This window comes from Oncorhynchus nerka, linkage group LG10, assembly GCF_034236695.1.
Source record: "Oncorhynchus nerka isolate Pitt River linkage group LG10, Oner_Uvic_2.0, whole genome shotgun sequence".
NCBI classification, from domain to species: Eukaryota; Metazoa; Chordata; class Actinopteri; order Salmoniformes; family Salmonidae; genus Oncorhynchus; species Oncorhynchus nerka.
In genome coordinates, this window is record NC_088405.1 from 31,404,657 (window position 1) to 31,417,402 (window position 12,746).

Here is a 12,746-nt window from a genome sequence, read left to right on the forward strand (position 1 = left end):
AAGAAATAAAACAACAGTAAAAATACATATACAGTAGCGAGGCTATATACAGTAGCGAGGCTATAAAAGTAGCGAGGCTACATACAGACACCGGTTTGTCAGGCTGATTGAGGTGGTATGTACATGTAGATGTGGTTAAAGTGACTATGCATATATGATGAACAGAGAGTAGCAGTAGCGTAAAAGAGGGGTTGGCGAGTGGCGGGCCACAATCCAGATAGCCCGGTTAGCCAATGTGCAGGAGCACTGGTTGGTCGGCCCAATTGAGATAGTATGTACATGAATGCATAGTTAAAGTGACTATGCATATATGATAAACAGAGAGTAGCAGCAGCGTAAAAAAGAGGGGCTGGGGAGGGGGAGGGGGTTTGGGGGGGCACACAATGCAAATAGTCCGGGTCGACATTTACATTTATTTTAAAAAATGTGTATTTTACCCCCTTTTTCTCCCGAATTTTGTGGGATCCAATTGTTAGTAGTTACTGTCTTGTCTCATCGCTACAACTCCCCATACGGGCTCGGGAGAGACGAAGGTCGAGAGCCATGCGTCCTCCGAAACACAACCCAACCAAGCCGCACTGCTTCTTAACACAGCACGCATCCAACCCGGAAGCCAGCCGCACCAATGTGTCGGAGGAAACACCGTACACCTAGCGACCTGGTCAGTGTACACTGCGCCTGGCCTGCCACAGGAGTCACTAGTGCGCGATGAGACAAGGATATCCCTACCGGCCAAACCCTCCCTAACCCGGACGACGCTAGGCCAATTGTGCGTCGCCCCATGGACCTGGGGCGACGCACTGCGATGGTGGCACTGCGATGGAGTGGCACCACCCGGCCAGGTCTCTGACCTCCTCCCTATAGGCTGTCTCGTTGTTGTCGGTGATCAGGCCTACTACTGTTGTGTCATCTGAAAACTTAATGGTGTTGGAGTCGTGCCTGGCCATGCAGTCGTGGGTGAACAGGGAGTGCAGGAGGGGACTGAGCACGCACCTCTGTGGTGCTCCAGTGTTGAGGATCAGCGTGGCAGATGTGTTGCTACCTACCCTCACCACCTGGGTGTGGCCCATCAGGAAGTCCAGGATCCAGTTGCAGAGAGAGGTGTTTAATCCCAGGATCCTTAGCTTAGTGATGAGCTTTGAGGGTACTATGGTGTGAAAGCGGAGCTGTAGTCAATGAATAGCATTCTCACATAAGTGTTCCTTTTGTCCATGTGGGAAAGGGCAGTGTGGAGTGCAATAGAGATGGCATCAACTGTGGATCTGTTTGGGCGTTATGCAAATTGGAGTGGGTCTAGGGTTTCTGGGATAATGGTGTTGATGTGAGCCATTACCAACCTTTCAAAGCACTTCATGGCTACGGACGTGAGTGCTACGGGTCTATAGTCATTTAGGCAGGTTGCTTTTGTGTTCTTGGGCACAGGGACTATGGTGGTTTGCTTGATACATGTTGGTATTACAGACTCTATCAGGGACATGTTGAAAATGTCAGTGAAGACACCTGCCAATTGGTCAGCACATGCCCGGAGCAAACGTCCTGGTAATCCGTCTGTCCCCGCAGCCTTGTGTATGTTGACCTTTTTAAAGGTCTTACTCACGTCTGATACGGAGAGCGTGATCACACAGTCGTCCGGAACAGCTGATGCGCTCATGCATGCCTCAGTGTTGCTTGCCTCGAAGTGAGCATAGAAGTGATTTAGCTCATCTGGTAGGCTCGTGTCACTGGGCAGCTTGCGGCTGTGTTTCCCTTTGTAGTCTGTAATAGTCTGTAAGCCCTGCCACATAAGACGCGCGTCGTAGCCGGTGTAGTATGATTCAATCTTAGCCCTGTATTGACGCTTTGCCTGTTTGATGGTTCGTTGCAGGGCATAGCAGGATTTATTGTAAGCTTCTGGGTTAGAGTCCCGCATCTTGAAAGCGGCAGCTCTACCCTTTAGCTCAGTGCGAATGTTGCCTGTAATCCATGGCTTCTGGTCGGGATATGTACGTACAGTCACTGTGGGGACAACGTCCTCGATGCACTTATTGATAAAGCCATGACTGATGTGGTGTACTCCTCAATGCCATCTGAAGAATCCTGGAACATGTTCCAGTCTGTGATAGCAAAACACCATTTGTTTATAGACTGAGTCACTGGTGCTTCCTGCTTTAATTTTTCTTGTAAGCAGGAATCAGAAGGATAGAGTTGTAACTGGATTTACCAAATGGAGGGCGAGGGAGAGCTTTGTTCGCGTCTCTGTGTGTGGAGTACATGTGATGTAGAATTTGTTTCCCTCTGGTTGCACATTTACCATGTTGATAGAAATTTGGTAGAACTGATTTAAGATTCCCTGCATTAAAGTCTCCGACCACTAGGAGCGCCGCCTCTGGGTGAGTGGTTTCCTGTTTGCTTATGTCCTTATACAGCTGACTGAGTGCGGTCTTAGTCCCAGCATCTGTCTGTGGTGGTAAATAAACAGAAAATTTAGCTGAAAACTCTAGGCAAGTAGTGTGGCCTGCAATTTATCACAATATACTCTACTTCAGGCGAGCAAAATCTAGAGACTTCCTAAGATTTCGTGCACCATCTGTTGTTTACAAATATGCACAGACCCCCCCCCCCCCCCCTCGTCTTACTGGAGTGTGCTGTTCTATCTTGCCGGTGAAATGTATATCCCGCTAGCTGAATATCCATGTCGTCATTCAGCCACGATTCCGTGAAACATAGGATATTACAGTTTTTGATGTCCCGTTGGTAGGATATTCGTGATCGTACCTCGTCTAATTTATTGTCCAATGATTGCACGTTGGCGAGTAGTATTGACGGTAATGGCAGCTTCCCCACTCGCCCTCTCCGGGTCCTGACCAGGCATCCGGCTCTTTGTCCTCTGTACCCAAATAACGGGGATGTCGGCCCTGTGGTGTGTTTGGAGAATGTCTTGTGCGTCGTCGTCCTTGTTGTAGAAAAAATCTTTGTCTAATCCGAGGTGAGTGATCACTGTCCTGATATCCAGAAGCTCTCTTTTGCCGTAAGATATGGTTGCAGAAACGTTATATACAAAATAATAATAAATGATGCAAAAGAAACCCACTTAATAGCACAATTCGTTGGGCGCTCGTTAAACTGCTGCCATTTCTTCCGGCGCCATTTTACTACTTCACAAGGTCCTTTGTTGTTGTTCTGGGATTTATTTGCACTTTTTGCACCAAAGTACGTTCATCTCTAGGAGACAGAACGCTTCTCCTTCCTGAGCGGTATGACGGCTGTGTGGTCCCATGGTGTTTATACTTGCGTACTATTGTTTGTACAGATGAACGTGGTACCTTCAGGCGTTTGGAAATTGCTCCAAAGGATGCACCAGACTTGTGGAGGTCTACAATTTTTTTTTTGAGGTCTTGGCTGATTTCTTTTGATTTTCCCATGATTTTCCCAAATGAAGAGGCACTGAGTTTGAAGGTAGGCCTTGAAATACATCCACAGGTACACCTCCACCTCAAATGATGTCAATTAGCCTATCAGAAGCTTCTAAAGTCATGACATAATTTTCTGGATTTTTCCAAGCTGTTTAAAGGCACAGTCAAAGATTACTTGTGTCATGCACAAAGTATATGTCCTAACCGACTTGCCAAAACTATAGTTTGTTAACAAGAAATTTGTGGAGTGATTGAAAAACGAGTTTTAATGACTCCAACCTAAGTGTATGTAAACTTCCGACTTCAACTGTATGTTCCTAAAATGCTCCTCTCCAGTGAGGAGATGGGAGAGGTGGGACTTGCAGCGCGTCAGGCGTCAAGGATAGAACCAAGTTCTATTTTAATGCCTGGCTACGCAGAGCTGTTAAGATTAAATGTTTGACTAACATGTATGTGTACATTTATTTTGCAATGCGAGTGGTGTGGTCAGCATGTAAGCTACAGCTAACTAGCACTGCAGTGCATAAGATGTGGTGAGTATTTGACTCAAAGAGGAAAACAATAGTTGAACAGTTTTGAACAAATTCATTTCTTTGGCTATGATTATCCAACACAACACTGGAAATCTTCCAAGTCAAAGTACACTTTTGGTTTTACTAATTTATTGCCACCTGCTAAGCTGTAATGGCCAAACTGTAACTGCATGATTGTAGCGTGTTAGTTATATTAGCTATGTTGTCTATGATGTTACTTTAGCTGATATGGTGACCACGATGTAGGCTGTGTGTAACAGTTATGATATGGTTTGGCTTGGAATGGTTTTTTCACCTGGTCACACACAGCTAATGGGTTGTGCATTGAAGTCCACAAACAAAGGGAGAAGGTGAAAGGAGGAGAGCGCGTAGATGTGAGAAGGAATACAACTTGGCTGCTATGAAAGTGAACTGTTTTTACATGTGATCAGGGGTGTATTCATTCCGCCGATTCTTTTGAAAAGGTTTCTTAAACGGAAGCAAACAGAACGAAATGGAGATAAACATACCTGAATTTGTCCAATAGAAACTCTTGTTTGAAAATGTTGGACTAATGATTACACCCTAGATCAGCTAGACGCAGGCAAGAGTGTGCAAGGCAGTATTGAATGTGTCACTATCTGTCCGTGAAAATTTGAGTATCATGTAGTAGCCGTAACCTATCGATGTTACATTGAACTGGGTGAATGGAACATGAATGGCAGTCATCCAATATGCTGTAATAGAAATAATGCCATGCTCATGAAAAAAAAGAATTATCCTCCGTCATCTTAAACGGCACCAACCGCCACTGATGCAGGTGTGTGTTTGTGCGAGTGTGTAGGTGAGGTATGTGTAACAGGAATGTCAATTCGTGAGATTTGTGTTGGTGGTTAGCTGTGTGGCTGAAAACGGGGGGGCACTGTGTGTGTGTGCGGTGTGTGTGTGTGAGCAGGTGGGTGTGAGCAGGTGGGTGTGAGCAGGCAGCAGCAAGCAGGCCAGTGAGACAACATGTAATTACACTTTCAAAGCCATAGAGAGAAAGGGGGATAGGTAGGGAGGGTGGACCAGATAAAGCGAGGGAGGAAAGGACGAAAGAAGAGTTCATAGCACAGCATGAATGCCTCTTCTTCTACTGCCTGACTATATTAATGAGCTTCACCCAGTCACATCTTCAAACTACACACGCAAGCACCTACTTCCTTTTTCTCTCTTCCTTCCTTTTGCATTTTTAGTTTTGCTTTCACTTGCTTCTCGTTACTATCTTCCCTCTTTCTGCATTCTCCTCTCTTCGCAATTGCTTTTTCCTTCTCTCTCTCTCTCTCTCTCTCTCTCTCTCTCTCTCTCTCTCTCTCTCTCATTCTGCTGGTCCACCCGCCCTCCCCATCTGTCTCTCACCTATCCCCTTCTTTCTATCACTTTCTCTGTTTCCCTTGTCTGTCTGTCTGTCTGTCTCTCTCTCTGTGTCCCAGATTGTTCTCTGTCCCCTAAAGCACACTCCTTCTCTCCATCTCTTTCCCTTCACCTCACCTCACCTCTCTGTCAAAGGGACAGCTTGTCATGTTTTCTGCTTGGACTGCAGATAAACTCCTAACAAAGGGAGCAATTGAGAGAGAAAGGTAGAGAGAGGGGGAGGGAGGAATGGAGTGCACTGCCACTGGCAGGGCAAGCTAATTCATTCCAACACACACATACACACGCACACACACACACACTGACTCTCTGCCCCCTCACTGTGGCATCTTAGCTCCCTTTTGCATCATAAACACTCGTGACAGACATTGCAGGCCTATACACACATGACTCACACACACCACCTACCCTTGATACGCACTGTTGGCCTTCACCTCCTATCAAACATAACTAAACACTCTCTCTACAGTACAGGAACACACTTATGCAGGCACATGTTGACTCACAAACACACATCCTGTATGGTTGCTCACCATCGGGTGCCATGAGCGATTTTAGACGATGTGTTGAGGGACATATCACTAAGCCCCAATGCTTTGAATGGCGTTAGCTTTGGAAGTCTGTGGGTTCCCAGTGGAAATCCTGGTATTCCATGGTGAGCACAGAAGCTCAGTGGGAAACGTCTACATTATTCCCCTTTGTTCCCACAGAGGCATGCCAGGCATGGGTGCGCGTGTGTCATCCATCGGAAAAGGGGTGGATCATTAGGATTGGGAATGTTCGGATCTCATTGCGTCTGTATATCACTGAGGTGTTACTAACACATACAGTATGTGTTAGTACAAACTTGATCTCTTACGCCACACATGCCACATGCTAACACCTGGTGTGTATTATACTGGCCACTGAAGACCTTGAACAGACATGCTACAGGATGTAAGTGGCAGTGCAATGCTACTCCCACTGATACCTGCTCCTGTCACCTGAATGAAACGGCGTAACCTCCTACCCAGAAGGGGCTTCACTTCCACAGCCAGAGGCAACAGGGGATTGAGGGAGTGTGCGTTTGCCCACGCAAATATCTTGCTTTCCAGGAACTGTAGGTCACAATGTGGCACAAACAAGCTCTCACTGTCCTAAGTGCGTCCCTGGGGCTCAGGGCGAAAGCGGAGTGGGTAATTGACGAGGCGAGAGACAAGGAGATGAGGGATGACTGTTATTTAACTCTCTTCTCTGTTTCTCTCCCTGTGTGTCTGTGTGTCTGTCTGTCTGTCCCACAGTACGACTACACGAAAGTATCTCAGAGGAAGGCTACCATTACCTTGTCTTTGACCTGTGAGTATACTGATACCGGTCAGCCGGTCCCACTGCTGTCTCTGGCACGTATACTCTCACAACTCTCATACTTAATGGTGCTTACTGCTTATAACACCAGAGAATACAACGTGGCTTAGATTCCTACAGAGGCCACATGTAATGACTATGTGTATTAGTTCATTAAGTCTGCTGAATGACCACATTATTATCATGAGTACATCTAATACCCAGAACCATCAGAAATGTTTATTTCTTTAGTTACAGTAATACCTACTTTGTTGTTGTACTCCAGAGGCTTTGATGGTGTGTATGGGTATCAGCAGTGGTGTACACCAGTGTTAACCATCTCCAGTCCCTGAGTACCCCCCACCGGCCCACATTTTTTTGTTGTGGCCTTAGACAAACTCGAGGCCTGGAGTTGGGAAACACTGGTGTACACTGAGAGTTTTATGTAGAGCACACAGTCTAGTGGGTATGTTCTGACAGGGTGAGAGGATAAGGTGACACGCACGGTGTCCCCACAGGGCATTCAGAGGACACATTTTTGGGTTACACCCTAGCCCCAATTGTTGGCAACATCCTTACTCAACCAAAACACCTACTTCATTGTCTTAGACAATGTTGTCTTTTGCATAAATCATGGATTTATGTGTGTGTGTGTGTGTGTGTGTGTCCAGTGGAACATGCTCTCTCTGGGCTGTGTTTCCTGTTGTCTCTGGTAGACTGGGTGTTTGCCATCATACCATCATGGTTCCAGACTGGTGTCCATGTGTCAACTAAGCTGTTGTTTCTCTCCTCCCAGTGTCACCGGTGGAGAGCTGTTTGAAGACATTGTTGCCAGAGAGTATTACAGTGAGGCCGATGCCAGGTGGGAACACACACACACACACTCCTGTGCACATATGCACACACACACACACACACACACACACACACACACACACACACACACACACACACACACACACACACACACACACACACACACACACACACACACATTATACAAACACACTCTCCTATATGCACACAAACAGTACCAGTCAAAAGTTTGGGCACACCTACTCATTCAAGGGTTTTTCTTTATTTTTTACTATTTTCTACATGGTACATCAAAACTATGGAAGGACACATATGGAATCTTGTAGTAACCAAATATAGTTTATATTTGAGATTCTTCAAAGTAGCCACCCTTGATGACAGCTTTGCACACTCTTGGCATTCTCTCAACCAGCTTCATGAGGAATGCCTTTCCAACAGTCTTGAAGGAGTTCCCACATATGCTGAGCACTTGTTGGCTGCTTTTCCTTCATTCTGCGGTCCAACTCATCCCAAACCATCTCAATTGGGTTGAGGTCAGGTGATTGTGGAGGCCAGGTCATCTGATGCAGCACTCCATCACTCTCCTTCTTGGTCAAATAGCCCTTACAGAGCCTGGAGGTGTGTTGGGTCATTGTCCTGTTGAAAAACAAATGAAAGTCCCACTAAGTGAAAGCCAGATGGGATGGCGTTTCACTGCAGAATGCTGTGGTAGCCATGCTGGTTAAGTGTGCCTTGAATTCTAAATAAATCACTGACAGTGTCACCCGCACAGCACCCCCACACCTCCTCCTCCATGCTTCACGGTGGGAACCACACAGGCAGATATTATCCGTTTACCTACTCTGCGTCTCACAAAGACACGGCGGTTGGAACGTAACATTTCAAATTTGGACTCATCAGACCAAAGGACAGATTTCCACCGGTCTAATGTCCAATGCTTATGTTTCTTGGCCCAAGCAAGTATCTTCTTCTTATTGGTGTCCTTTAGCAGTTGTTTCTTTGCAGAAATTCCACCATTCACGCAGTCTCTTCTGAACAGCTGATGTTGAGATGTGTCTGTTACTTTATTTGGGCTGCAATCTGAGGTGAAGGTAACTCTAATTAACTTATCTTCTGCAGCAGAGGTAACTCTGGGTCTTCCTTTCCTGTGGTGATCCTTGTGAGAGACCGTTTCTTCATAGCGCTTGGTGGTTTTTGTGACTGCACTTGAAGAAACTTTCAAAATAATGAAAATAATGACTGTCATTTTCTCTTTGCTTATTTGAGCTGTTCTTGCCATAATATGGACTTGGTCTTTTACCAAATAGGGCTATCTTCTGTATACCTCCCATGCCTTGTCACAACGCAACTGATTGGCTCAAACGCATTAAGAAGGAAATAAACTTTTAGCAAGGAACACCCGTTAATTGAAATGCATTCCAGGTGACTACCTCATGAAGCTGGTTGAGAGAATGCCAAGAGTGTGCAAAGCTGTCATCAAGGCAAAGGGTGGCTACTTTGAAGAATCTCAAATATATACACTTTTTTGGTTACGACATGATTCCATATGTGTTATTTCAAAGTTTTGATGTCTTCACTATTAGTCTACAATGTTGAAAATAGTAAATAAAATAAAGTAAAAGTCTTGAATGCGTAAGAGTGCCCAAACTTATGACTGGTACTGTATATAGTACAGTACACACTATCATTCTACATCCATGTTGAGAACACACAACACTGCAACTGTTGCCCCCAACCTATGTTTGTTTGCGTCTCACTTGGCTTCCGTTGAAACACAGCTGTGTCTATATCATAACATGTACCTTTGGAAACCTTTGTACATATGAACTTAATACGGGCAAATACATCCTCTTCTTCACCACATGGATATTGTGTATACAGTGGGGAAAAAAGGTATTTAGTCAGCCACCAATTGTGCAAGTTCTCCCACTTACAAAGATGAGAGAGGCCTGTAATTTTCATCATAGGTACACTTCAACTATGAAAGACAAAATGAGAAAAAAAATCCAGAAAATCACATTGTAGGATTTTTAATGAATTTATTTGCAAAATATGGTGGAAAATAAGTATTTGGTCACCTACAAACAAGCAAGATTTCTGGCTCTCACAGCCTCTTTAAGAGGCTCCACTGTCCTCCACTCATTACCTGTATTAATGGCACCTGTTTGAACTTGTTATCAGTATAAAAGACACCTGTCCACAACCTCAAACAGTCACACTCCAATCTCCACTATGGCCAAGACCAAAGAGCTGTCAAAGGACACCAGAAACAAAATTGTAGACCTGCACCAGGCTGGGAAGACTGAATCTGCAATAGGTAAGCAGCTTGGTTTGAATAAATCAACTGTGGGAGCAATTATTAGGAAATGGAAGACATACAAGACCACTGATAATCTCCCTCGATCTGGGGCTCCACGCAAGATCTCACCCCGTGGGGTCAAAATGATCACAAGAACGGTGAGCAAAAATCCCAGAACCACGCGGGGGGACCTAGTGAATGACCTGCAGAGAGCTGGGACCAAAGTAACAAAGCCTACCATCAGTAACACACTATGCCGCCAGGGACTCAAATCCTGCAGTGCCAGACGTGTCTCCCTGCTTAAGCCAGTACATGTCCAGGCCCGTCGGAAGTTTGCTAGAGAGCATTTGGATGATCCAGAAGAAGATTGGGAGAATGTCATATGGTCAGATGAAACCAAAATATAACTTTTTGGTAAAAACACAACTCGTCGTGTTTGGAGGACAAAGAATGCTGAGTTGCATCCAAAGAACACCATACCTACTGTGAAGCATGGGGGTGGAAACATCATGCTTTGAGGGTGTTTTTCTGCAAAGGGACCAGGACGACTGATCCGTGTAAAGGAAAGAATGAATGGGGCCATGTATCGTAAGATTTTGAGTGAAAACCTCCTTCCATCAGCAAGGGTATTGAAGATGAAACGTGGCTGGGTCTTTCAGCGTGACAATGATCCCAAACACACCGCCCGGGCAACGAAGGAGTGGCTTCGTAAGAAGCATTTCAAGGTCCTGGAGTGGCCTAGTCTCCAGATCTCAACCCCATAGAAAATCTTTGGAGGGAGTTGAAAGTCTGTGTTGCCCAGCAACAGCCCCAAAACATCACTGCTCCAGAGGAGATCTGCATGGAGGAATGGGCCAAAATACCAGCAACAGTGTGTGAAAACCTTGTGAAGACTTACAGAAAACGTTTGACCTCTGTCATTGCCAACAAAGGGTATATAACAAAGTATTGAGATAAACTTTTGTTATTGACCAAATACTTATTTTCCACCATAATTTGCAAATAAATTCATAAAAAATCCTACAATGTGATTTTCTGGATTTTTTTTCCTAATTTTGTCTGTCATAGTTGACGTGTACCTATGATGAAAATTACAGGCCTCTCTCATCTTTTTAAGTGGGAGAACTTGCACAATTGGTGGCTGACTAAATACTTTTTTGCCCCACTGTAACTATGCAGTACCACACTCATGCTTTCCTCCCTAGGGTGAGCATTGTCCTGGCAGGGTGTTTGTGTGCCGTGTGGGAGAGAATGAAACTTGGTGTGGGCCAGGGGTGAGTGTGGCTCTCAGAGGGGGAAGGAAGCTGCAGTCAGCATGTGGACATTATGGAGGCTCATTGCTCTGTTCTGGCTGCAAAGAGTTTCTGTGGTCGGGCTCAACCACGTTGCCTGAGCTGCTCATTTAATCAAGCAGAAGAGGAAGAGAGTGAATATGATAGATAGGGTGAAAAATGCCTCTGGGAGTGTGACTCCTCACTAGTACACGGAGACGAGAGGGAGATGCAGAAACAGAGGGACAGGGAAAGAGACTGGATAACCAAGAGAGGGTGAGAAAAAGAGGAGAGGGGACAAGGAGGGGGAGATAAAGAGTGTGGGTAGAGTGAGAACAAATGTGTATGAAAGATAAGAGGGGCAACAGAGAGTGAAGGGGAAATGGGGTCTGAAAATGTGTGTGTGTAGGCCCATGTCTCCCTGAGACTGAAGGAGGGAGGAAGGGAGAGAGGGCAAGAGACGGGGAGACTTTATTGGGGAAAGGCAGTTCTGGTGCCTGCGTAGTGGAATGGAATGCAGGGCACAGATTTGGCCAAATTTGGACACAAGACATGCTTTTCTCCTGATTACTCTGAAAGAAAAACACAGAGAATATATCATGAGTACCACGGCCTCCTAGGACCCCATCTCTCATAGCATCTTCTCTCTCTCTCTCTCTCTCTCTCTCTCTCTCTCTCTCTCTCTCTCTCTCTCTCCTTTTATTGTACATTCCCTCTTCTCTTTTCTTCTTCCTCCACTTTTAACCCAGTCTGACTAGATGGAAAGGGGCTGTTGTTTTTAAGGCTTGATTGATGTAAAACAGCACGTTAGTGGCTGCCCAGGTCTGTTTTTAAGTAATACAATGTGTTAGAGAGTAAATAGAAGGTTGAACCAAAAACCAGAAACCGGACCCTGTACTATCAAACCCACTTCTCCTCACACATACTGAAGTTGATAATGACCTTATTCACTATGGCAGTTGTGGTGAGTCTACAGATGACATCTCTGATAATGTAGCCCAAATAGGTGGTTGTTTTTACCCACAGATCGTGGAAAACTGCAGATAAGTCACCTTGGCAGTTGCCGGCAATGTTTAGAGTAAGGGCCAAAAAGCAACAACTTCAGTATTACTCAACCTTTGCCTTAAAACTCCATTGGAGTGGTAGGCCCATCTAGATGGAATATAACTGCGTGTGTGTAATTCGTCCAGCCAGATTGTGGGGAGGATATGACAGATGTGAGGTCGACAGTAGGAAATTTGCCTTGGCGCTGAGGGGACATGCTAATATATCTGCTGTCTCGCAGGCTTTTGGGTTCAAAGAAAACAGAGCTATTAGGGAAAAAGGGCTGAGGCTAGCGAGGTTCCTCTGGCTCCACACAGAGTCCTCTGCACAGTTGCTCTTCCTCTGTCTTTCTCAGCATCCCTCTGTCTTTCTCAGTCTCCCTATTTGCTCTCTTTCAGTCTCTCTCTGTCTGTCTGGCTCTTTCCCGCTGTTTTTCTCTTGACTGTCTCTCTGTCTCGCTCTCTCTGTCTGCCTCGATCAGTCTATCTCTCGCTGTCTCTCTCTCTGTCTCCCTCTGTCTGTCTCGATCAGTCTATCTCTCGCTGTCTCTCTCTTTGTCTCTCTCTGTCTGTCTCGATCAGTCTATCTCTCTGTCTCTCTCTGTCTGTCTCGATCAGTCTATCTCTCGCTGTCTCTCTCTCTGTCTCTCTCTGTCTGTCTCGATCAGTCTATCTCT

General features: G+C 45.5%; 1 protein-coding gene across 11 annotated transcripts in view; it reads left to right on the forward strand.

The window, feature by feature from the left end:
- The window catches only part of camk2g2 (calcium/calmodulin-dependent protein kinase (CaM kinase) II gamma 2), a 118,369-nt gene that overhangs the window by 60,752 nt on the left and 44,871 nt on the right, over positions 1–12,746 (forward strand). For all 11 annotated transcript variants that reach the window (XM_029669462.2, XM_029669463.2, XM_029669465.2 and 8 more), the window contains exons 4-5: positions 6,598–6,652; positions 7,437–7,502. In XM_029669462.2, coding sequence (XP_029525322.1) covers positions 6,598–6,652; positions 7,437–7,502 — 121 coding nt within the window. The remainder of the gene's footprint in view (positions 1–6,597; positions 6,653–7,436; positions 7,503–12,746) is intronic.